Source organism: Rhinoraja longicauda, chromosome 38 (assembly GCF_053455715.1).
Source record: "Rhinoraja longicauda isolate Sanriku21f chromosome 38, sRhiLon1.1, whole genome shotgun sequence".
NCBI lineage: Eukaryota > Metazoa > Chordata > Chondrichthyes > Rajiformes > Arhynchobatidae > Rhinoraja > Rhinoraja longicauda.
Window position 1 is genome coordinate 17,307,619 of NC_135990.1, and position 26,466 is coordinate 17,334,084.

Here is a 26,466-nt window from a genome sequence, read left to right on the forward strand (position 1 = left end):
ACTATGTGACCCATATCTGTGGGTATAGTAACCAACGACACAGCATGGGGGTCAGTGTTAGACTATGTGACCCATATCTGTGGGTATAGTAACTAACGACACAGCCGGGGGTTAGTGTTAGACTATGTGACCCATATCTGTGGGTATAGTAACCAACAACACAGCCGGGGGTTAGTGTTAGACTATGTGACCCATATCTGTGGGTATAGTAACCAACGACACAGCATGGGGGTCAGTGTTAGACTGTGTGACCCATATCTGTGGGTATAGTAACCCACGACACAGCCGGGGGTTAGTGTTAGACTATGTGACCCATATCTGTGGGTATAGTAACCAACGACACAGCATGGGGGTCAGTGTTAGACTGTGTGACCCATATCAGTGGGTATAGTAACCCACGACACAGCCGGGGGTTAGTGTTAGACTATGTGACCCATATCTGTGGGTATAGTAACTCACGACACAGCCGGGGGTCAGTGTTAGACTATGTGACCCATATCAGTGGGTATAGTAACCAACGCCGGGGGTCAGTGTTAGACTGTGTGACCCATATCAGTGGGTATAGTAACTAACGACACAGCCGGGGGTCAGTGTCAGACTATGTAACCCATATCTGTGGGTATAGTAACCAACGCCGGGGGTCAGTGTTAGACTATGTGCAGAGCAACAGGATGTGTCGTTTGTCCTTGTGGATTTCATTAGTTTATCAGTTACATTAACCTAATCCCCCTCCCATTCCCAATCTGACCTTCCTGTCATGGGCCTCCTCCATTGTCAGAGTGAGGCCCAGTGCAAATTGGAGGAACAGCACCTCATATTTTGCTTGGGTAGTTTACACCCCAGCGGTATGAACATTGACTTCTCTAACTTCAGGTAGTCCCTGCTTTCCCTCTCTATCCCCTTCCCCTTCCCAGTTCTCCCACTAGTCTTCCTGTCTCTGACTACATCCTATATTTGCCGGCCCCCTCCTCTGACATCAGTCTGAAGAAGGGTCTCGACCTGAAACGTCACCCATTCCTTCTCTCCTGAGATACTGCCTGTCCCGCTGAGTTACTCCAGCAGTTTGTGTCTACCTTCGATTTAAACCTACATCTGCAGTTTTTTTCGTACACATTAACTTACGTGTCATTGTAATTTTTAGAGTTATTTAACCACTGGTTCATGCATAATTTCAGTTGACTAATGCATACTTTTGCACATTTATTCTAACCGGCTTTGCTAATTTGCTGTGAATAACAGACGTCGGCACAGCAAGCATTAATGGGAACCATCAACTCCAGTATGCAAGCTGTACAGCAAGCCCAGTCTGACCTCACGGAGATAGACAGCTTGCCTCCCCTGGGCCAGGACATGGTGAGTCTCATGCCTCGATCATTCAATGTGGCCTCCTGCTCCTTCCGTCAAACGCTTTGTTTTGCAAACAACATTTGGGGCAGCACGGTGGCACAGCGGTAGAGTTGCTGCCTTACAGCGCCGGAGACCTTGGTTCCATCCCGACTACGGGCGCCGTCTGTACGGAGTTTGTACGTTCTCCCCGTGACCTGTGTGGGTTTTCTCTGAGATCTTCAGTTTCCTCCCACACTCCAAAGACGTGCAGGTTTGTAGGTTAATTGGCTTGGTAGAAATGAAAAATGTCCCTAGTGTGTGGTATAATGTTAGTGTGCGGGGATCACCGGTCGGTGCAGACCTCATGGGCTGAAGGGCCTGTTTCCATGTTGTATTTCTAAACTAAACTAAACTAAACCCGGTAAAATCATACAGCAGACCTTGCCGAGGCAGTACACAAGGGTTTTGGTGGCAAACAAAGTTACGCGTTTATCGGACAGTCCTATCTAGACCGTGCCTGCCACCGCACCTTGCACAAGGGGCCCCGTCATCAGGGCCCTCTGTACTAGCTCGCCCCTCCGCAGGGACCCCCCTAATGTACGGCGGCCCCTCTGCTAGGTCTCCCTTCATCCTCCGCCCCCCCCAGCCTGGTCCCCCTTCATCCTCAGCGGCACTGATCCCCCTACACTGTTGCTACTCCTGCCATCCTCCACACACCCTCAACCTCACTGTACGCTGCAAGCTGTCCATCTCCGCTACATTCCGCTGTTTCAGTCCTTGCTGATGGTCAGGAGATGCTGCAGACACCACATTAGAGTGAGGGTGGGCTCACCATTGACATTGCCCACCCCACTGGTCATTGCCCACCCCACTGGCCATTGCCCACCCCTGCGCCCAACGCCCTATAGAGGCTCAGCATCACACCCCTGTGCCCAGCACCATACAGCCTCAGCATCACACACTCAATTAACCTGCAGTTAAGCGACAAGCCTGCACATCTTTGGAGGGAGAATATACAAACTCCACACAGTCAGGACCCGCGGGTGGGATTGAACCCGGGTCTCTGACGCTGTGAGGCGGTGGCCCTACGTGTTTCCCCATGTGTTGCTCGTTTGTGTTTTGATGTCATGGATGTTAACATGGCCTCCTGTATGTTGGTGAGTCCAGGAGCAGAGGCGTATCGTTGAACACTGGCACTCAGTCTGCTACTTGCCTCCCAGTGGCTTCACAATCCACAACTCCTCAATCCTGGCTCATCTTCTGCTTTATCCCTGACCTCCACTCCAACCATCTGTCTATCACCCCCCCCCCCCTCAACCCTCCCTCACCTGTGTCACAAGTTCACGTTAGAGGAGTAGAATTAGGCCATTCGGCCCATCGAGTTAACTCCGCCATTCAACCATGGCTGATCACTGCCTCCTAATCCCATTTTCCTGCCTTCTCCCCATAACCCTTGACAACTGTTCTAATCAAGATGGGGTGTCCACTTATAACCAGCCTCTGAAGAAGGGTCTCAACACGAAAAATCACCCATTCCTTCTTGAAAGAGATGCTGCCTGTCCCGCTGAGTTACTCCAGCTTTTTGTGTCCACCTTTGTCCTGCCCCTCCCCTTTTCCAGCTTTATTGTTCCCTACCCCCCCCCACCCCTCCATCCCCTACAATCAGTCTGAATAAGTGTCACAACGCAAAATGTTGCCTGTCCGTGTTCTCCAGAGATGCTGCCTGACCCGCTGAGTTACTCCAGCACTCTGTGAAACGTCACCTATCCATGTTCTCCACAGATGCTGCCTGACCCGCTGAGTTACTCCAGCACTCTGTGTATACCTTTGGTGCTTGATTCACCTCTCTGCCCCTCAGCTGTGCAAGGCACATTGGCCTGAGAAGTTTCTCACATTGGTACTGGTCCCACACGGATATGACAGGGGTTTGGACAAGGTTTTCCAATGAACAGACCTGACACATCCTATGCTGAGAATCCGTCATTGGGTAAAACAATGTGATGCTTCCTGAGGGATCCAATGGGTTAGGTCAAAGCATTCTGTGGTGGTGTGTGTGTGCCGGCTGGGGACAAGTCAAGAGGTTTACTCTCATTTGTCCCTAAACAGAACAACAACATTCCTACGCAGCAGCAGTACAACAGATAAAACACATACTCTGTAAAGCCCATCGTAAACAACTAAAGAAAAAAAGCTCAGTGTGTGTATATATTGTGATGTGTTGAGAGGTCGGGAGCTTTGCTCTTGAAGGTTGGGAGGTGTGGGTGCCGGAAATGAAGACAGAAAAGTTCTTGTTTTCAAACTTAAATTCCATATATTTAGTCTTTTCCAAAAACAGGTAAACTTAATTGTTTGCAGACAGGTACACAAAACCAAAACAGGTAGTTAAATCAAAACTGTAGCTTGCTGCCTTCATACAAAATATAACTCAAACACTGCTTCTCTCCCTCTCTGCTCCAGTCGTTGTCTCTCTCTTTAAATACACTGCTTCCCTTCCCTTTTAGCTCTCTCACTGAGGCAATCAGCTCATCTGGTTCAGCTGGGCAGCAATCAGTGTCAGCAGCAATCAGTGTCAGCAGCAATCAGTGTCAGCAGCAATCAGTGTCAGCAGCAATCAGTGTCAGCAGCAATCAGTATCAGCAGCAATCAGTATCAGCAGCAATCAGTATCAGCAGCAATCAGTGTCAGCAGCAATCAGTGTCAGTAGTCTTTTGCTGGCAGCCATGATGGTTTGTAGTCCTTGTTGCATCCACTGGGAGGAAATGTATCTCCCCTCTATAACTCTACCTCTCATGATATCACAATATATATATATAACATGCAGACAAATCAGTGAACAATAGCCCAGCACAGTGGCGCAGCGGTAGAGCTGCTGCCTCACAGCGTCAGAGACCCGGGTTCCATCCTGACTACAGGTGCTGTCTGTACGGAGTTTGTACGTTCTCCCCGTGACCTGCGTGGGTTTTCTCCGGGTGCTCTGGTTTCCTCCCACACTCCAAAGACTTGCAGATATGTCAATAGCAAAAGGATAGTGAGGGATAAAAAAAATTGGTCCATTAGAGAGTCAGAGTGGTCAGCTATGTGCTGAGCCGGAAGAAATGGGGGAGATATTAAACAATTTCTTTTCTTCGGTATTTACCGCGGAGAAGGATATTGAATTATGTGAGGTAAGCGAAACAAGTAGAGTAGTGATGGAAATTAGGAGGATTAAAGAAGAGGAGGTACGGACACTTTTGAAAAATATAAAAGTGGATAAGTCTCCAGGTCCTGATAGGATATTCCCTAGGACATTGAGGGAAGTTAGTGCAGAAATAGCAGGGGCTATGACGGAAATATTTCAAACGTCATTAGAAACGGGGATGGTGCCGGAAGATTGGCGCATTGCGCATGTTGTGCCTTTGTTTAAAAAAGGTTCTAAAAGTAAACCTAGCAATTATAGACCTATTAGTTTGACGTCTGTGGTGGGAAAATTAATGGAAAAGATACTTAGGGACAATATATATAATTATTTGGATAATCAAGGCCTGATTAGAAACAGTCAACATGGATTTGTGCCTGGAAGGTCATGTTTGACTAATCTTCTTGAATTTTTTGAAGAGGTTACCAGAGAAATTGATAAGGGCAAGGCTGTGGATGTTGTCTATATGGACTTCAGTAAGGCATTTGACAAGGTTCCACATGGAAGGTTGATTAAGAAGGTTAAATCGTTGGGTATTAATAGTGAGGTTGCAAGATGGATTCAACAATGGCTGAATGGGAGATACCAGAGGGTAACGGTTGACAATTGTATGTCAGGTTGGAGGCCAGTGTCTAGTGGAGTGCCCCAAGGATCTGTGTTGGGTCCACTGTTGTTTGTCATTTACATTAATGATCTGGATGATGGTGTGGCAAATTGGATTAGTAAATATGCAGATGATACTAAGATAGGTGGAGTAGTTGATAGTGAGGTAGATTTTCAAAGTCTACAGAGAGACTTGGGCCTTTTGGAAGGGTGGGCTGAAAGATGGCAGATGGAGTTTAATGCTGATAAGTGTGAGGTGCAGCATTTTGGTAGGACAAATCAAAATAGGACGTACAGGGTAAATGGTAGGGAATTGAGGAATGCAGTGGAACAGAGGGATCTGGGAATAACTGTGCATTGTTCCCTGAAGGTGGAATCTCATGTGGATAGGGTGGTGAAGAAGGCGTTTGGTATGCTTGCCTTTATAAATCAGAGCATCGAGTATAGAAGTTGGGATGTAATGTTAAAATTGTACAGGGCATTGGTGAGGCCGAATCTGGAGTATGGTGTGCAGTTCTGGTCGCCAAATTATAGGAAGGATGTCGACAAAATGGAGAGGGTACAGAGGAGATTTACTAGAATGTTGCCTGGGTTTCAGCACTTAGGCTACAGAGAGAGGTTGAACAGGTTGGGTCTTTATTCTTTGGAGCGTAGAAGGTTGAGGGGGGACTTGATAGAGGTTTTTTAAATTTTGAGAGGGACGGACAGAGTTGACGTGGGTAGGCTTTTCCCTTTGAGAGTGGGGAAGATTCCAACAAGGGGACATAGCTTCAGAATTGAGGGACAAAGGTTTAGGGGTAACATGAGGGGGAACTTCTTTACTCAGAGGGTTGTGGCTGTATGGAATGGGCTTCCGGTGGAAGTGGTGGAGGCAGGCTCGATTTTATTATTTAAGAGTAAATTGGATAGGTATATGGATGGGAGGGGATTAGAGGGTTATGGTCTGAGTGCAGGTAGATGAGACTAGGTCAGGGAGAATGGTCGGCGTGGACTGGTAGGGCCGGACAGGCCTGTTTCCATGCTGTAGTTGTTATATGTTATATGTTATATATGTTATATATATGTTTGTAGTTTCATTGGCTTGTTAAAATTGCAATTTGTCCCTGTAAATAGGTTAATGTTTGTGTAGTGTGATCACTGGTCAGCACGGACTCAATGGGCCGAAGGGCCTGTTTCCGTACTGTACTATATCTCTAAACTAAACTAAAATAGTCAAAAATAATGCCCCCAAGTCTATATAGTTTGGAGCCTATTTGGAGGTTGTAATGTTTAATCGCCTGATAAACACAAAATGCTGGAGCAACTCAGCGGGACAGGCAGCATCTCTGGATAGAAGGAATGAGTGAAGTTTCGGGCCGAGACCCTTCTTCATTCCTTCTCTCCAGAGATGCTGCCTGAGTTACTCCAGCGCTTTGTGTCCATCAGGTGTAAACCAGCATCTGCAGTTCCTTCATAAAGTCATAGAGTGATATGGTGTGGAAACAGGCCCTTCAGCCCAACTTGCCTACTCCAACCAACATGTCCCAGCTGCACTAGTCCCACCTGCCCGCGATTGGTCCATATCTCTCCCAACCTGTCCTATCCATGTACCTGTCTAACTGATTCTTAAATTTTGAGGTAATCCCTCCCTCAACTACTTCCTCTGGCAGCTTGTTCCATACACCCACCACCCTCTGTGTGAAAAAGTTCCTCTGGCAGCTTGTTCCATACACCCACCACCCTCTGTGTGAAAAAGTTCCTTCTTAGATTCCTATTAAATCTTTTCCCCTTCACCTTATGTCCTCTGGTCCTCGATTCACCTACTCTGGACAAGAGACTCTGTGCGTCTGCCCGATCTGTTCCTCTCCTGATTTTATGTTGATGGCGTGATGGTTTGTGTGTGTGCTTTGTGCTTTTTAACGTTGCTCCCTGTCTTTCTCAGGCATCCAAGGTGTGGGTTCAGAATAAGATGGATGAATCAAAGCACGAGATTCACTCGCAGGTGGATGCCATCACTGCGGGCACCGCGTCTGTTGTCAATCTCACTGCCGGTGAGTTATGTAGGGCGTGCTTGCCCACCAGGGAAGCCAAACACCCTCTGCCACCTCCAATACCACTCCTCAGTGCGGTGCAGTTTAGCATGGCCAGAACTGCCCTCGGTACTTAGCGATTGAAGATAACAGGTATAACAGAGCTTTATTTGTCGTTCGGCACCGAAGTACCGAACGAAACTACATAGCAGTCATAGAAAAAAAGAACACAAGACACATGACCCCAACACAAACGTCCATCACAGTGACTCCAAACACCCCCTCACTGTGATGGAGGCAACAAAACTTCCACTCTCTTCCCCACGCCCACGGACAGACAGCTCGTCCCCGACCGACCCGCACAGTCCCCGCACCGGGCGCTGAAACGTCCCGCGGCCGAACCGGGCGATGAAAGGCCCGCGACCAAGCCTTGCGCAGCTAAGTCCAGTGGCCGAGCCGCACCGGGCGATGAAAAGTCCCGTGGTCGAGCCGCACCAGCGATGTTAAGTCCCGCAGCCGAGCTGCACCGGGCGATGTAAAGTCCCGTGGTCGAGCCGCACCAGCGATGAAAAGACCCGCTGCCGAGCCGCACCGGGCGATGTTAAGTCCCGCAGCCGAGCCGCACCGGGCGATGTTAAGTCCCGCAGCCGAGCTGCACCGGGCGATGTTAAGTCCCGCAGTCGAGCCGCACCAGCGATGCAAAGTCCCGCGGCCGAGCCGCACCGGGCGATGTTAAGCCCCGCGGCCGAGCTGCACCGGGCACTGTTAAGTCCCGCAGTCGAGCCGCACCAGCGATGAAAAGACCCGCTGCCGAGCCGCACCGGGCGATGTTAAGTCCCACAGCCGAGCTGCACCGGGCGATGTTAAGTCCCGCAGTCGAGCCGCACCAGCGATGCAAAGTCCCGCGGCCGAGCCGCACCGGGCGATGTTAAGTCCCGCGGCCGAGCTGCACCGGGCACTGTTAAGTCCCGCAGTCGAGCCGCACCAGCGATGAAAAGACCCGCTGCCGAGCCGCACCGGGCGATGTTAAGTCCCGCAGTCGAGCCGCACCAGCGATGCAAAGTCCCGCGGCCGAGCCGCACCAGCGATGCAAAGTCCCGTGGCCGAGCCGCACCAGCGATGCAAAGTCCCGTGGCCGAGCCGCACCGGGCGATGTTAAGTCCCGCAGTCGAGCCGCACCAGCGATGCAAAGTCCCGCGGCCGAGCCGCACCGGGCGATGTTAAGTCCCGCAGTCGAGCCGCACCAGCGATGAAAAGACCCGCAGCCGAGCCGCACCGGGCGATGTTAGGCCCCGCAGCCGAGCCGCACCCCGCGCCGTGAGGAAGAGAAAAGTTCCCCCCCCCCCACACCACCACCCCCTCCCACACATACACAACCAAAAAAATATATAAAAACCATCCCAACACCGACACACAACAACAAAAAAAAGGAAAAAAGACGAACAGACTGCCGCTGCCGTTAGGCGCCGCCACTTCCTGATCGAGACACCCTCAGCCTTCAGTTTCCAATCCGGTCAATCAGTTAAAGGCTGTGGGTCCCTGAGATGTGGGAGCCCACTGTCCAGTGTAGAGTACCGTTCAATGGACAAACACGATGCTGGTTTACCAAAGAAAGACACAAAATGCTGGAGTAACTCAGCGGCTCAGGCAGCATCTTGGAGAACATGGACACGTGACATTTCGGGTCAATGACTAGAAGGGTCCTGACCCATGTCATTAGTTCGAGGAGCAGAATAAGGCCATTCGGCCCATCATGTCTATTCCACCATTCAATCATGGCTAATCTATCTCTCCCTCCTAACCCCATTCTCCTGCCTTCTCCCCATAACCCCTGACACCCGTACTAATCAAGAATCTGTCAAACTCTGACCTAAAACTATCCATTGACTTGGCCTCCACAGCCGTCTGTGGCAATGAGTTCCAGATTTAAATCCCCGGATCTAAAGAAATTGCTCCTCATCGCTTTCTAAAAACACGTCCTTTTATTCTGCGGCAATGGCGTCTGTCCTAGACTCTCCCATTGGTAGAAACATCCTCTCCACATCCACTCTATCCAGGCCTTTCACTGTTTGGTAAGTGTCTTCCTGGGATGCTGTCTGGCCTGCTGAGTTACTCCAGCATTTTGTGTCTTTCCACAGTCCAGTAGAAATTTGCACGCTCTTTTTGCTGAAACATTGCTGGACGATTGTGTTCAAGGTTAAACCCTGTCTCAGTAATCATGAATAGAATGGAATTTGACCCTCGGCTTTCAAACCAGTATTCCGCCTGAAGGCAGAAAACCTAATCCAGCGTCATCTCACTTACAGCTGTTGCAGCAATGTCCAGGAAGCTCGGGATTTTATGGGAAATGTTATAGAGTGATACAGTGTGGAAACAGGCCCTTCGGCCCAACTCGCCCACACCGGCCAACATGTCCCAGCTACACTAGTCCCACCTGCCTGTGTTTCACCCACATTCCCTCCAAACCTGTCCTATCCATGTACCTGTCCAAATGTTTCTTAACAGCCTCCCAGCCTCAACTACCTCCTCTGGCAGCTTGTTCCATACACCTACTACCCTCTGTGTGAAAATGTTACCCCTCAGATTCCTATTCAATCTTTTCCCCTTCACCTTAAACCTATGTCCTCTGGTCCTTGATTCCCCTATTCTGGGCAGGAGACTCTGTGCATCTACCCGATCTATTCCTCTCATGATTTTTTTAACCTCTATAGGATCATCCCTCATCCTCCTACACTCCATGGAATAGAGACCCAGCCTACTCAACCTCTCCCTATAGCTCAGACCCTTGAGTCCTGGCAACATCCTTGTAAATCTTCTGTGCACCCTTTCCAGCTTGACAACTTCTTTCCTATAACATGGTGCCCAGAACTGAACACAAGACTGTAAATGTGGCCTCACCAACGTCTTATACAAGTGCAAATAGTGGCTTGCAGAAATGTTCACCGTGTGCATGCCAATGCTCGAGCTTTCAACAGGTGGCTGATAGTTGCTGCAGTGGTGTTCTTCATTGTGGCTGCTGTTGTGATCTGGTCGGATTGGATGAAGATTCAGCTCGTGATTCTTTTCCCTGACCGAGCTGAGGATTGTGTAAAATCATACAAAGAACTGTAGGTGCTGGTTCATCCCAAAGATAGACACAAAGTGCTGGAGGAACTCTGCCAGTCGGGCAGCATTTCGGGAGAAAAAGGATGGGTGATGTTTTGGGTTGGGACCCTTCTTCAGTACGAGGGTTGGGGGGGGGGGGGGGGGGGAGGGTGGGAGGGAGAGCTGGCAGCAATAATAAAAAAACCAAGACACATCATGGCCGGCCACAAATGAGCTTGGGCAGGACGGTGCTAGGGCCCCATTGCTGGCTCGGGATGGTGTAATCTCGAGGGATCTCGTGTGGAGAGCTGTCACCTGTGCCAATCACACAAACATGGAGCAGCTATTTAGTTTAGTTTAGAGATACAGCGCAGAAACAGGCCCTTCAGCCCATCAAGCCCGCGCCGACCAGCGATCCCCGCACACTAACACTATCCTACACACACTAGGGACAATTTACAATTACAGCAAGCCAATGAACCTACAAATATGTCTTTGGAGTGTGGGAGGAAACCCAAGATCCTGGGGAAAACCCACGCTGGTCAAAGGGAGAGCGTACAAACTCCACACAGACAGCATGTGTGGTCTGGATGGAACCCGGGTCTCTGGCGCTGTGAGGCAGCAACTCTTCCACTTTTGCTGGACTACTTTCCCTTTCTCTTTGTCATCACTCAGTGTATTGCTCCGGCATAATTCCCGATCTCCGGGCTGCTAAACACTTTAACTCCCCCTCCCATTGCCAATAACCTTCTCTGAGCAGCAAAGTTCAAGGCAGATGTGCTGTTGGCGATGTTTAGGATGAACGTATAGTGTGGAAACCCTGCACAGTGACAGGTCACAGAAGGCCACAGAGTCATACAGTATGGAAACAGACCCAACCTACCCATGCTGACCAAGATGCCCCAGTCAAGCTGGGCCCATTTACCTGCACATGGCCCATTTACCTGCACATGGCCCATTTACCTGCACATGGCCCATTTACCTGCACATGGCCCATTTACCTGCACATGGCCCATTTACCTGCACATGGCCCATTTGCCTCGAAACCTTTCCTGTCCATGTACTGTCCAAATGTCTTTTAACAAGTGTACCTGGGACATGTTGGCCGGTGTGGGCAAGTTGGGCTGATGGGTCGGTTTCCACACTGTGTCCCTCTATGCCTCTAGTGTAGCTGGGACATGTTGGCCGGTGTGGGCACGATGGGCTGAAGGGCCTGTTTCCACACTGTGTCACTCTATGCCTCTTTAACTGTTGTTATAGTGCCTGCCTCAACTACCTCACCCGGCTGCTGTGGTCGGGTGATTTTCATAAGATCATAAGTGATAGGAGTAGAATTAGGCCATTCGGCCCATCAAGTCTACTCCGCCATTCAATCACGGCTGATCTATCTCTCCCTCATAACCCTATTCTCCTGCCTTCTCCCCATAACCCCTGACACCCGCACTGATCATTTTATTAAATGTTGGAGGCTGAGCGAGATGATATTTCCGTGTGCTGCACAATGCCAGTTGGTCAGCCTTGGTCCCAGGATGTGGTGTTGTGGCCTTGGCATGTGATGCATGTCACCTTGCTCCTCAGGTGACCCTGTGGACACGGATTACACTGCGGTTGGCTGTGCCATCACCACCATATCCTCCAACCTGACTGAGATGTCCAAGGGGGTGAAGATGCTGGCGGCCCTGATGTACGACGATATTGGAAGTGGCCAGGACCTTCTAGGGGCGGCCAGGACACTGGCCGGAGCCGTGTCTGACCTGCTGAAGGCCGTCGAGCCCTCGTCCGGAGAGGTGAGCCAGGGGTCAGGAGTCAGGGATCACGGGCAGTGTGGGGTCAGGGGGCACGGGCAGTGTGGGGTCAGGGGGCACAGGCAGTGTGGGGTCAGGGGACATGGGCAGTGGGGTCAGGGATCACGGGCAGTGTGGGGTCAGGGATCACGGGCAGTGTGGGGTCGGGGGGCACAGGCAGTGTGGGGTCAGGGATCACGGGCAGTGTGGGGTCAGGGATCATGGGCAGTGGGGTCAGGGATCACGGGCAGTGTGGGGTCAGGGTTCACGGGCAGTGTTGGGGTCAGGGATCACGGGCAGTGTGGGGTCAGGGGTCATGGGCAGTGTTGGGGTCAGGGATGCTGTGGTCAAGGTTCACGGGCAGTGTTGGGGTCAGGGATCACGGGCAGTATGGGGTCAGGGTTCACGGGCAGTGTTGGGGTCAGGGGTCATGGGCAGTGTGGGGGTCAGGGTTCGGTGAGCTGGGGTGTATGTCTGCTGACGGCTGAGGTTATTGTGTCACGTTAGCTCGGGGGGTTGGGGGGTGCGGGAGGGTGGACATGTGCCTTGTCCCATGAGCTGAACGACCTGGGTAATTGTGGCCTCCTCTACCTGGTCCTGCTTGGCGGCAGGGGTAATGGAGGGAGGGAAGCAGACAGAGGTACTGCCTGTCCTGTTGTGGCACTCCAACACCTTGTGTCCATCTTTAGAGTTGGCAGGGCACTGGCTTTGGTGCTGCAGGGCCTGGCTAGAGTTGGGCATCACAGTGACTGGACACCAGAACATTGAGGGGCAAGTGGGAGCGCTGCCAAAGACTGGCACAAAAACAGCATCCATTGTTTGTGCCAGCAGGGAGAGATTTCCAGCTAAAGCCACACTGCACTGATGGACAACCACAGTTAATATATTGTACAATTATTAAGATGCTCAAAGCAAATTCAAACAAAGGGACTCGGGTAAAAATGTAGCTACATTTTTGCTGCAGGAACAGTCCACTCATTGTCTCATGTGAAACAGACCATCGACAAGTGGCAAAGCAGCCCTCCCCCCCTCTCCCCTCTCCCACTCTCCCCTCTCCCCCCCTCTCCCCTCCCCCCTCCCCTCTCCCCCCCTCTCCCCTCTCCCCACTCTCCCCTCTCCCCACACACAGTGTACCACACTCCCCACACACTGTGTAACACACTCCCCACACACAGTGTAACACACTCCCCTCCCCACACACACTGTGTAACACACTCCCCACACACTGTGTAACACACTCCCCACACACTGTGTAACACACTCCCCACACACAGTGTAACACACTCCCCACACACTGTGTAACACTCTCCCCCCACACTGTGTAACACTCTCCCCTCCCCACACACTGTGTACCACACTCCCCACACACTGTGTAACACTCACCCCTCTCCACACACTCTGTAACACTCTCCCCACACACTGTGTACCACACTCCCCACACACTGTGTAACACTCACCCCTCTCCACACACTGTGTAACACACTCACCACACACTGTGTAACACTCTCCCCTCCCCACACACTGTGTACCACACTCCCCACACACAGTGTACCACACTCCCCACACACTGTGTAACACTCACCCCTCTCCACACACTGTGTAACACACTCCCCACACACTGTGTAACACTCTCCCCTCCCCACACACTGTACCACACTCCCCACACACTGTGTAACACTCACCCCTCTCCACACACTGTGTAACACACTCCCCACACACTGTGTAACACTCTCCCCTCCCCACACACTGTACCACACTCACCACACACTGTGTACCACACTCCCCACACACTGTGTAACACACTCCCCACACACTGTGTAACACTCTCCCCTCCCCACACACTGTCGATGTTGTATTCTCCCACACACTGTGTAACACTCTCCCCTCCCCACACACTGTCGATGTTGTATTCTCCCACACACTGCACATAACATTTAAAGTATTTCCTAGTGATACAGCACAGGAGCTTTGACCCAATGCCTCGATGCTGTCCGTGATGCCACATCTACACCAGTCCCATCTGCCAGCATTTGGCCCATGTCACTCGAAACCTTTCCTATCCATGTAACTGTACGAGTGCCTTTTAAAGTTTCAAGGTAATGTTCTCCACTGACCAACTATAGTCATAGAGTCATAGAGTAATACAGTGTGGAAACAGGCCCTTCGGCCCATCTTGCCCACACCGGTCAACAATGTCCCAGCTACACTAGTCCCACTTGCCTGCGCTTGGTCCAAAGACGTGCAGGTATGTAGGTTAATTGGCTGGGTAAATGTAAAAATTGTCCCTAGTGTGGGTATAGGATAGTGTTAATGTGCGGGGATCGCTGGGCGGCGCGGACTTGGTGGGCCGAAAGGCCTGTTTCCGCGCTGTATCTGAAATATGAAAATATATAATATGAAATATCCCTCCAAACTGGTCCTATCCATGTACCTGATAAACTATTTCTTAAATGTTGGGACAGTCCCAGCCTCAACTACCTCCTCTGGCAGCTTGTTCCATACACCCACCACTCTTTGTGTGAAAACGTGACCCCTCAGATTCCTATTAAATCTTTCCCCCTTCACCTTGAACCGATGTCCTCTGGTCCTCGATTCCCCTACTCTGGGCAAGAGATTCTGTTCCTGTAATGTTCTGTCCAGATTATTGAAGGGCAAGGGCCAGACTGGAGATGTGGACATGGACTTCAGTGTGGGGCAGGAGAGCTGACAATGGGTGTGTTTGTATCGGCAGCCCCGGCAGACGGTGTTAACCGCGGCCGGCAGTGTGGGCCAGGCCAGTGGTGACCTTCTGCGGCACATCGGAGAGAATGAGACTGACGAGCGGTTTCAGGTAGGGACACACTGACGACTGACGTGCCTCGATATCTGTTCCCACAAACCACATCATCCTCTCTTCACAGATACACACAAAACGCTGGAGTAACTCCGCGGGTCAGGCAGCATCTCTGGAGAGAAGGAACATTTCAGACTGATCTCTTCAGTAGGGTCTCAACCAGAAACGTCACCCATTCCTTCCCTCCAGAGATGCTGCCTGTCCCGCTGAGATATTTTTGTGTCTATAGTTTAAAAACCAGCATCTGCAGTTCCTTCTTACATCTTGTCTTCATAGCTGTTGACTGCAGTGGTTGGCATGATGTTAATGCTGAATGTGACTACAGAGTTGTGTAGGGTGGCATGGTGACACAGCGGTAGAGTTGCTGCCTTACAGCGCCAGAGACCTGGGTCTGATCCTGACTACGGGTGCTGCTTGTGCAGAATTTGCATGTTGTCCCGTGATCTGCGTGGGTTTTCTCCGGGTGCTCCGGTTTCCTCCCACACTCCAAAGACGTACAGATTTGTAGGTTAATTGGCTTTGGTAACATTTGACCCTAGTGCGTAGGATAGTGCTAGTGTCCGGGGATTGGTGGTCAGCACAGACAATGGGCTGAAGGGCCTGTTTCTGTGCTGTATCTCTAAAGTAAAGTAAAGTTCTAACACAGGGGTGAAGGCAGGGCTAATATTCCATTAATACTAGTGTTATTACTACTGCCCATTTGTATTCATGTTCAGTATTATTACTCTGCAACAAAACTGTGTCAGTGCTGTATATCTGTAGTTGGTGTTAATACTGAGCACTGTTATTTAGTGTGGGATGGAACTTTGGTAAAGGAACTCAAGGTAAAGGAACCATTAGGAGAGAGTGACCATAATATGATAAGTTTTCATCTGCAATTTGAGAGGGAGAAGTGTTAGTATTGCAGTTGAACAAAAGAGACTGTGGAGGCATGAGGGATGAGCTGGCCAAAGTTGACTGGAAAGAGATCCCAGCAGGATTGACGGTGGAATAGCAATGGCAGGTATTTCTGGGAATAATCCAGAAGATGCAGGATTATTTCATTCCAAAGAGGAGGAAGGATTCTAAGGGGAGTAAGAGGTGACCGTGGCTGACAAGGGAAGTCAAGGACAGTATAAAAATAAAAGAGAAGAGGCATAACATAGCAAAGATGAGCGGGAAGCCAGAGGATTGGGACTCTTTTAAAGAGCAACAGAAGGTAACTGAAAAGGCAATACGGGGAGAAAAGATGAAGTACGAAGGTAAGCTAGCCAAGAATATAAAGGAGGATAGTAAAAGCTTCTTTAGGTGTGAAGAGGAAAAAATAGTTCCTTTGAAGACAGAAACAGGTGAATTTATTATGGGGAACAAGGAAATGGCAGACGAGTTGAACCAGTACTTTGGTTCTGTCTTCACTAAGGAAGATACAAACAATCTCCCAGATGTTCTAGTGTCCAGAGATCCTAGGGTGACAGAGGAACTGAAGGAAATCCACATTAGTCAGGAAATGGTGTTGGGTAGACTGATGGGACTGAAGGCTGATAAATCCCCAGGGCCTGATGGTCTGCATCCCAGAGTACTTAAGGAGGTGGCGCTAGAAATTGTGGACGCATTGGTGATCATTTTCCAATGTTCTATAGATTCAGGATCAGTTCCTGTGGATTGGAGGGTAGCTAATGTTATCCTACTTTTTAAGAAAGGAGGGAGAGAGAAAGCAGGGAATTATAGACCAGTTAGTCTGACATCAATGGTGGGGAAGCTGCTGGAGTCCATTATTAAAGATGTAATAGCGGTGCATTTGGATAGCAGTAACAGGAACGGTCCAAGTCAGCATGGATTTACGATGGGGAAATCATGCTTGACTAATCTTCTGGAATTATTTGAGGATGCAACAAGTAAAATAGACAAGGGAGAGCCAGTGGATGCAGTGTACTTGGACTTTCAGAAAGCCTTTGATAAGGTCCCATATAGGAGATTAGTGGGCAAAATTAGAGCACATGGTATTGGAGGTAGGGTATTGACATGGATTGAAAATTGGTTGGCAGACAGGAAGCAAAGAGTGGGGATAAATGGGTCCCTTTCAGAATGGCAGGCAGTAACTAGTGGGGTACCGCAAGGCTCGGTGCTGGGACCGCAGCTATTTACAATATACATTAATGACTTGGATGAAGGAATTAAAAGTTACATTAGCAAGTTTGCAGATGACACAAAGCTGGGTGGCAGTGTGAACTGTGAATAGGATGCTATGAGGATGCAGGGTGACTTGGACAGGTTGGGTGAGGGGGCAGATGCAGTATAATGTGGATAAATGTGAGGTTATCCACTTTGATGGCAAGAACAGGAAGGCAGATTATTATTTGAATGGTGTCAAGTTAGGAAAAGGGGAAGTACAACGAGACCTGGGTGTCCTTGTACATCAGTCACTGAAAGTCAGCTTGCAGATACAACAGGCAGTGAAGAAGGCTAATGGCATGTTGGTCTTCATAACAAGAGGAGTTGAGGTCCTTCTCCAGTTGTACAGGGCCCTGGTGAGACCACACCAGGAGTATTGTGTGCAGTTTTGGTCTCCTAATTTGAGGAAGGACATTCTTGCTATTGAGGGGGTGCAGCATAGGTTCACCAGTTAATTCCCGGGAAGGCTGGACTCATATGATGAAAGAAAGGAGCGATTGGACTTGTATTCACTGGAATTCAGAAGGATTACAGCTAATGTTCTGAAGGAAAGATAAAATTATAAAGGGATTGGACACTCTAGATGCAGGAAACATGTTCCCGATGATGGGGGAGTCAAGAACCAGGGGCCACAGTTTATGAATAAGGGGTAGGCCATTTAGAACTGAGATGAGGAAAAACTTTTTCTCCAAGAGAGTTGTGAATTTGTGGAATTCTCTGCCACAGAGGGCAGTGGAGGGCTATTCACTGGATGTATTCAAATAAGAGTTAGATAGAGCTCTTAGGGCTAGCTGAATCAAGGGGGTTGGGAAGAAAGCAGGCACGGGTTACTGATTGTGGATGATCAGCCGTGAACACATTGAATGGCGGTGCTGGCTCGAAGGGTCGAAGGACCTATTCCTGCCCCTATTGTCTATGTATCTATGTATCTGTAGATGCTGGTTTCCACCGAAGGTAGACACAAATGCTGGAATAACTCAGCGAGACAGGCAGCGTCTCTGGATAGAGAAATGGGTGACATTTCGGGTTGAGACGTCTAAAGAAGGGCCTCTCCCCGAAACCTCACCCATTCCTCTCTCCAGAGATGCTGCCTGTCCCGCTGAGTTACTCCAGCATTTTGTGTCTATCTTCACAGTTATCTAGTGACTGGTTTATGTTTACCCGGTCCTGGTGTTTGAAGTGCTGTCGTTGGTCACTCACAGACCATCATCGTTCCCACCGCAGTGTGGCCTTACTAACAACCACACGCTTCACTTTCTGTTGTGCCCGGCCCCTTCGCAGGGCTGGCTCAGTGGGGAATGTGTGTGTGTGTGTGTGTGTGTGTGTGTGCTGGTGTGTGTGTGTGTGTGTGTGTGTGTGTGTGCTGGTGTGTGCTGGTGTGTGTGTGCTGGTGTGTGTGTGTGCTGGTGTGTGTGTGTGTGTGTGGGGGGTGGGTGTGTGTGCTGGTGTGTGCTGGTGTGTGTGTGCTGGTGTGTGTTGGTGTGTGTGTGTGGGGTGTTTGTGTGTGTGTGGGGGGCGGGTGTGTGTGTGTGGGAGGGGTGTGTGTGTGGGGGGGGGCGTGGGGGGGTTAGGTGTATGTGTGTGGGAGGTGTGTGGGTGTGTGTGTGTATGTGTTGAGGGGGTGTGGGGGATAAGTGTGTGTGGGTGTGTGTGGGTGTGCGCGCGCGCGCGTGTATGCTGTGTGAGGTGTTTGTGTGTGTGTGGGTGTGTATGTGTGTGTGGGTGTGTGTGGGGTGCAGCATTGTGAGGGACCTGTGCTGTGTGGGTGTGTATGTGTGTGTGGGTGTGTGTGTGGGGTGCAGCATTGTGAGGGACCTGTGCTGTGTGTGTGTGTGTATATATGTGTGTGTGGGGGGGGTGTATGTGTGTGTGTGTGGGTGGTGCAGCATTGTGAGGGGCCTGTGCTGTGTGTGTGTGTGTGTGTGGGTGCGTGTGTGTGTGCTGTGTGTGTGTGTGCGTGGTGCAGCACTGTGAGGGGCCTGTGCTGTGTGTGTGCATGTGTGTGTGCATGTGTGCGTGTGCGTGGTGCAGTATTGTGAGGGGCCTGTGCTGTGTGTGCGTGTGCGTGGTGCAGCATTGTGAGGAGCCTGTGCTGTGTGTGTGTGCGTGTGCGTGGTGCAGCATTGTGAGGAGCCTGTGCTATGTGTGTGTGTGTGTGCGTGTGCGTGGTGCAGCATTGTGAGGAGCCTGTGCTATGTGTGTGTGCGTGTGCGTGGTGCAGCATTGTGAGGGTGCTGTGTGTGTGTGTGCTGTGTGCGTGCGTGGTGCAGTATTGTGAGGGTGCTGTGTGTGTGTGTGCGTGTGCGTGGTGCAGTATTGTGAGGGGCCTGTGCTGTGTGTGTGCGTGTGTGTGTGCGTGGTGCAGCATTGTGAGGGTGCTGTGTGTGTGTGTGTGCTGTGTGTGCGTGTGCGTGGTGCAGTATTGTGAGGGTGCTGTGTGTGTGTGTGCGTGTGCGTGGTGCAGTATTGTGAGGGGCCTGTGCTGTGTGTGTGCGTGTGTGTGTGCGTGTGCGTGGTGCAGCATTGTGAGGGTGCTGTGCTGTATGTGTGTGTGTGCGTGCGTGGTGCAGCATTGTGAGGGTGCTGTGTGTGTGTGTGCTGTGTGCGTGCGTGGTGCAGCATTGTGAGGGGCCTGTGCTGTGTGTGTGTGTGTGTGTGTGTGCTGTGTGTGTGCGTGGGTGGTGCAGTATTGTGAGGGGCCTGTGCTGTGTGTGCTGTGTGTGTGTGTGCTGTGTGCGTGCGTGCGTGCGTGGTGCAGTATTGTGAGGGGCCTGTGCTGAGTGTGTGTGTGTGTGTGTGCTGTGTGCGTGCGTGGGTGGTGCAGTATTGTGAGGGGCCTGTGCTATGTGTGTGTGCGTGCGTGTGTGCGTGGGTGGTGCAGCATTGTGAGGAGCCTGTGCTCCATGTGTACAGGATGTGTTGATGTGTCTGGCCAAGGCGGTGGCCAATGCAGCTGCCATGCTGGTGTTGAAGGCCAAGAACGTGGCTCAGGTTGCCGAGGACACCATCCTGCAGAACCGGGTGATAGCTGCCGCCACCCAATGTGCCCTCTCCACCTCCCAGCTGGTCGCCTGTGCCAAGGTAAGAGGCAGCCTCCGCTGGGGGAGGGAACCAGGAGAACCGTCTCATTGTCAGGGGGTGACATAGTGTAGAAACAGGCCCTTCGGCCCAACTTGCCCACACCGGCCAGCATGTCCCAGCTACACTAGACCCACCTGCCTCCACTTGGTCCATATCCCTCCTAACCTGTCCTATCCATGTACCTGCCCAACTGTTTCTTAAACGATGGGATAGTCCCTGCCTCAACTACCTCCTCTAGCAGCTTGTTCCAGACACCCACCACCTTTTGTGTGAAAAAGTTACTCCTCGGATTCCTATTAAACCTTTTCCCCTTCAGCTTGAACCTATGTCCTCTGGTCCTCGATTCCCCTACTCTGGGCAAGAGACTGTGTGCATCTACCCGATCTATTCCTCTCATGATTGTACACACTGGGTGTCCAAGCACGAGTCTTGCAAACATTTCCCCTCTCTGTCCTGAACTGCCAACCCCTTGTAGTGCGACTGTGATCCCCGGACTGACCTGTGTCTACTAGAGGAATCAGTGTGCCTCGACTCCCACCCAAACCCTGCTCAGTCTATGGACCAGGGCCTGGTGGGTCAGTACCCAGGCCAGACTGGGCTAATAACACGGACTGTCCCGACCATGCCCATTGAGACGGGCATCATGTGGGCAGTGGGATGTCGCCTGGGCTTGGGTTGGGTCAGGGGAGCGTCGCTCGGTACTCGGGAGTGTGGGGTGTGAAATGCCCACTCCCCTGTGACCAGGAGTGACGGGCAGGGGCCGTGCTGGGTGACTGGCCAGAGATGGTCAGCTGGCCGTCACGAGAAGGCTGGCCCTGTGTCTCCCCATGGTTGGGGTGCAATGGGGTGGGTGTGATCGCTGACGGTGAACGTGGGCAGTGACCGACCGGCCTTCACTGCTGCGGGCATTGGCAGTGACCGCTGATGTGACCAGTCTCTGTTACTCTGGGCAGTGTTGGATGAAGTGTAGTGGGGGGGAGGGTGTGAGCATGGGCAGTAAATGCCGGCACTGACCGGTCACTACTGTGGGCACTGCCTGCTGGTGGTGAACACTGCCATTGACCGGTGTCGAGGGCATTGCTGGGTGATGTGGTTAGGGGGGGGGGATGGTCCTCTCTCTGACCCTTTCTCTGACCCTTTCTCTGACCCTCTGCCCCTCTCTCTGCCCCTCTCTCTGCCTCTGTCTCTGCCTCTGTCTGCCCCCCTCTCTGCCCCTCTCTCTGGCCCTCTGCCTGCCCCTCTGCCTGCCCCTCTGCCCCCCCCTCTGTCTGCCCCTCTGCCTGCCCCCCTCTCTGGCCCTCTCTCTGCCCCTCTCTCTGCCTCTGTCTCTGCCTCTGTCTGCCCCCCTCTCTGCCCCTCTCTCTGCCCCTCTCTCTGGCCCTCTGCCTGCCCCTCTGCCTGCCCCTCTGCCCCCCCCCTCTGTCTGCCCCTCTGCCTGCCCCCCTCTCTGGCCCTCTCTCTGCCCCTCTCTCTGCCCCTCTCTCTGCCTCTGTCTGCCCCCCTCTCTGCCTCTGCCTGCCCCTCTGCCTGCCCCTCTGCCCCCCCCCCCCTCTGTCTGCCCCTCTGCCTGCCCCTCTGCCTGCCCCTCTCTCTGCCCCTCTCTCTGCCCCTCTCTCTGCCTCTGCCTGCCCCCCTCTCTGGCCCTCTCTCTGCCCCTCTCTCTGCCTCTGTCTGCCCCTCTCTCTACCCCTCTGTCTGCCCCTCTCTGTGCCCCTCCCTCTGCCCCTCTGCCTGCCCCTCTGCCTGCCCCTCCCTCTGCCCCTCTCTCTGCCCCTCTGTCTGCCCCTCTCTGTGCCCCTCCCTCTGCCTGCCCCTCTGCCTGCCCCTCTCTCTGCCTCTGTCTGCCCCCCTCTTTGCCCCTCTGCCTGCCCCTCCCTCTGCCCCTCTCTCTACCCCTCTGTCTGCCCCTCTCTGTGCCCCTCCCTCTGCCCCTCTGCCTGCCCCTCTCTCTACCCCTCTGCCCGCCCCCCTCTGTCTGCCCCTCTGCCCCCCTCTGTGCCCCTCTCTCTGCCCCTCTCTCTGCCCCCCTGTCTCCCGGTGTGGTGCGGTGCGTTGTGGTGCAGGTGGTGAGCCCCACTATAAGCTCGCCGGTGTGCCAGGAGCAGCTGGTGGAGGCTGGCAGGCTGGTGGAGCGCTCGGTAGAGGGGTGCGTGAAGGCGTGCCGGTCGGCCACGGTGGACGGGGAGCTGCTGAAGCAGGTGGTGGCTGCGGGCAGCGTGGTGAGCCAGGCGCTGGGGGAGCTGCTACAACACGTGCGACACTACGCCAGCCGCGGAGAGCCTATCGGCCGCTACGACACGGCCACCGACACCATCATGACCGTCACCGAGAGCATCTTCAGCTCCATGGGAGACGCAGGTCAGTGGGGCGGGGAGAGGGGGGGCGGAGAGAGGGGGGGCACAATGGGAGGGAGGGGGGGCACAGTGGGGGGGAGGGGGGGCACAGTGGGGGGCGGGGGGCACAGTTTGGGGGGGCACAGTTTGGGGGGGCACAGTGTGGGGGGGGCACAGTGTGGGGGGGCACAGTGGTGAGGGTGAGTGGGGGGGTCACTGGTGGTGGGGGGCACAGTGGGGGGGCGCAGTGGTGAGGGTGTGTGGGGGGGTCACTGTGGGGGGGGCACAGTGACGGGGTGGGTCACAGCGGTGGGGGCGAGGGGGGCACAGTGGGGGGGGGGGGTCACAGTGGTGGGGGGGATGGGTGGCATGGGGGGGATGGGTGGCATGGGGGGGGTAGTTATAGTGCCCGGGGTTTGGCAGGGGGGTGGTCTGGTGACTGGGGTGTGGGGGGGAGTGGGCTCACAGTGACGGGGGTGTGGGGGGCTAGATATAGTGCCCGGGGTGGGTCGGGGGAGACTGGGTTTGGTGAAGGGGGGGCGGCTGGTAGTGACCACCCGTGGGGGAGGGGGTCTGGGTACTGTGCTCAGGGAGTGTGTGGAGGGGAGGGGGCAGATTGCAGTGCCTGTGGGTGGGAGGGGGGTGCATGAGGGTGGGAGGGGGCAGCTCCCAGCCCGAAGGTGCAGTGGCACATGATGTGACCTCTCCGGCTATGGGGGCGGGTCGCAGGGTCACTGGGTCGTGGGGTCATTGGGTCACAGGGTCCCGGGTCATCAGGTCACGGGGTCACTGGGTTGCGGAGTGGTCGCGGGGTCACCGGGTGGCGGGGTCACTGGATCACCAGGTCACGGGGTCACTGGGTCACGAAGTCATGGGGTCACTAGGTCACTGGGTCACCAGGTTGCGGGGTCACTGGGTCATCAGGTCACCGGGTTGTGGGGTCACCAGGTCGCGTGGTCACTGGGTCACCGGGTGAGGTCCCTGAGGCTGTGTGTGGCCGGCCCTCTTGTCACTGTGGCTGTGTGTGGTCTCCTGCAGGGGACTCTGACTGGGGGCACTGCAGTTGAGAAGGAGAGGGGGCATTTGAGCGTGGGCGGCGGTGGGTGGGGGAAGGAACTGCTGACGCTGGTTTAAACCGAAGATAGGCACAAAATGCTGGAGTGACCCAGCGGAACAGGCAGCATCTCTGGGGAGCATGAATGGGTTGAGACCCTTCTTCAGGCTGAGGCTGTTGGTGTGGCTGTATAAGCTGGGGCTGGGGATTGGCTCGCGGTGAATGGCCCAGGCTCCGGCCTTGTGCGTGGCCCGTGGACCTGCGGCACAGATACACAGTAACGGTGTGACGTGTGGCCCACAGGGGAGATGGTACGGCAAGCTCGGGTCCTGGCACAGGCCACGTCAGACCTGGTCAACGCCATGCGGTCCGACGCAGAGGCGGAGAGCGACGTGGACAACTCCAAGAAGCTGCTGGCAGCGGCCAAGCTACTGGCCGACTCCACTGCCAGGATGGTGGAGGCAGCAAAGGTAACGCACCCATCTCTCCTCTCACTGATCGTACAAGGGGACTGAACGATGGAAAAGCAAGGTGGGGGCTGGACAAAACCTGGCAAGTGATAGGTGGATACTGGGCATTGATTGTCAGGTGGGTGGAATAAGTGACAGAGGATGGAGATGGGAAGGAGGAGGCAAAGGAGGAGGAGTGGCATGTAAAGGTTTAGGTTTATTATTGCCATGCGATGAGGTATGATACGATAGATGTTTATCCATCTCAGGAGGGAGATCGATCTGCCAACAGTCATGAAACAGAACAAGGTAAAACACAACAAGAAAATGAAACACAACTGGATAAAATGTGTGTGAGAAGGGAAAGCAGATGTGGTTTAAACCGAAGACAGACAGACAAAACGCTGGAGTAACTCAGCGGGTCAGGCAGCATCTCTGGAGAGAAGGAATGGGTGACGTTTCGGGTCAAGACCCTTCAAATGTGTACTGATGTGTACTGAGGTACAGGGGGGGATATGGGTAGAACGAGACAGGGTGGGGTGGGAGATGAGAGGGGTGGGATAGTGGGAGAAAAGAGTGCACATTGGAGTTGGGGTGGGCAAGCAAATGAGAGAGGGATTGGGGGGTGCTGCTACTTACATTTGGAGAGTTCAATGTTGATACCGTGAGGTTGTAGGCTGCTGACCAGAGTCTGAGGCAGGCCAAAGTGCCCGTCTCCATGCTGTATGATTGCCGCTGTGATGGCTGATGCAGTTGAGAAATGCAAATTGTGAGGGGTGTAGACAGAGCACAAGGGACAGTGCAGAGGGTCAAGGTGAGTGTTTGTGGAGGTAGGGGAGCTTCGAAGATCTTGATGAGAAGATCATGGAATATGGATGTTCCCAGTTAGCCATTTTAAACCTCGTGCAGTCTGCCCTCTCCCTCACCTGAACACTTATTCATCTTTGCTCAGTCTCCCTCCTCACTCACACTCCATCCACAAGCACTGCAGTTGTCCTCACCGCTGCAGTCTGCACCGGGAAGAATAGTGTGTAAAATCACGAGAGGAATAGATTGGGGAGATGCACAGAGTCTCTTGCCCAGAGTAGGGGAATCGAGGACCAGAGGACACAGGTTTAAGGTGAAGGGGAAAAGATTTAATAGGAATCCGAGGGGTAACTTTCTCACATCGAGGGTGGTGGGTGTATGGGCCAAGCTGCCAGAGGAGATAGTTGAGGCTGGGTCTATCCCATCGTTTAAGAGACAGTTGGACAGGTACATGGATAGGACAGGTTTGGAGGGATATGGACCAAACACAGGCAGGTGGGACTAGTGTCACTGGGACATGTTGGCCGGTGTGGGCAAGATGGGCCAAAGGGCCTATTTCCACACTGTATCACTATGACTGTAATTGCCAAGGTGAGTCTCGGCCCAGGGCGTTTGATGGCAGAGTTTAGAAGGATGAGGGGTTATCTTGTTGAAACTTACTGAATAGTGAACGGCCTGGATAGAGTGGATGTGGAGAGGATGTTTCCACTAGTGGGAGAGTCTAGGACCAGAGGGCACAGCCTCTGAATAAAAGGACTTACCTTGAGAAAGGAGATGAGAAATCTCTTTAGTCAGAGGGTGGTGAATCTGTGGAATTCATTGCCACAGACGGCTGTGGAGGCCACGTCAATTGGCATTTTTAGAGTAGAGATTGATGGGCCGAATGGCTTAATTCTGGTCCTATGCATTATGAAGGTGCGATTTATTAGATTTTTTTCCTGAATTACTGTAATGGGATTTTAATAAGCATTCAAAATATATGGAAAATCAAACAATAAATGTGGACAAATCTGCAAGTGTGGATGGTAAGTGGAGAGAAACAGGATTGGTGGCCCAGGCTGAGGATGGGATTGCACTTGGAGTCAGTCCATTTGCTGTAGTTTAGTTTAGTTTAGAGATACAGCACAGAAATAGACCTTTGGCCTACCGAGTCTGTGCTGACCAGCAATCCCCGCACATTAACAGGACACAACAATTTACAAATATACCAAGCCAATTAATCTGCAAATCTGTACGTCTTTGGAGTGTGGGAGGAAACTGGAGCACCAGAGAAAACCCACGCAGGTCACGGGGAGAACGTACAAACTCCGTACAGACAGCACCCGTAGTCGGGATGGAACCCGGGTCTCTGGTGCTGTGAGGCACCAACTCTACCGCTGCGCCACCTTGTGTTACCTTGCCTACAGTGTTACCCCGCTGAGGATGGGGAGAAGGTTGACTAGAGTGGGACTAGTGAAAGGGTTTGCATGGAACAATCAGTCACCCAGGAGTTGATGAATGTGAGGGAGTTGAGGCCGATTTATTTGAGATGTTTAAAGCATTTCTGAGGGATTTGATGTCATATAATATCATCATATCATATATATACAGCGCGGAAACAGGCCCTTCGGCCGACTGAGTCCACACCGCCCAGCGATCCCCGCATATTAACACTATCCTACACACACTAGGGACAATTTTTACATTTACCCAGTCAATTAACCTACATTGACTGGGTAAATGTAAAAATTGTCCCTAGTGTGTGTAGGATAGTTCTGTGAACATGCGCAGGCTTGCA

General features: G+C 52.6%; 1 protein-coding gene across 2 annotated transcripts in view; it reads left to right on the forward strand.

Moving 5' to 3' along the window:
• Positions 1-26,466, forward strand: part of LOC144610992 (talin-2) — a 183,798-nt gene that overhangs the window by 16,995 nt on the left and 140,337 nt on the right. For both annotated transcript variants that reach the window (XM_078430074.1, XM_078430075.1), the window contains exons 6-12: positions 1,240-1,353; positions 7,026-7,134; positions 11,776-11,984; positions 14,713-14,811; positions 19,879-20,046; positions 22,110-22,404; positions 23,737-23,903. In XM_078430074.1, coding sequence (XP_078286200.1) covers positions 1,240-1,353; positions 7,026-7,134; positions 11,776-11,984; positions 14,713-14,811; positions 19,879-20,046; positions 22,110-22,404; positions 23,737-23,903 — 1,161 coding nt within the window. The remainder of the gene's footprint in view (positions 1-1,239; positions 1,354-7,025; positions 7,135-11,775; positions 11,985-14,712; positions 14,812-19,878; positions 20,047-22,109; positions 22,405-23,736; positions 23,904-26,466) is intronic.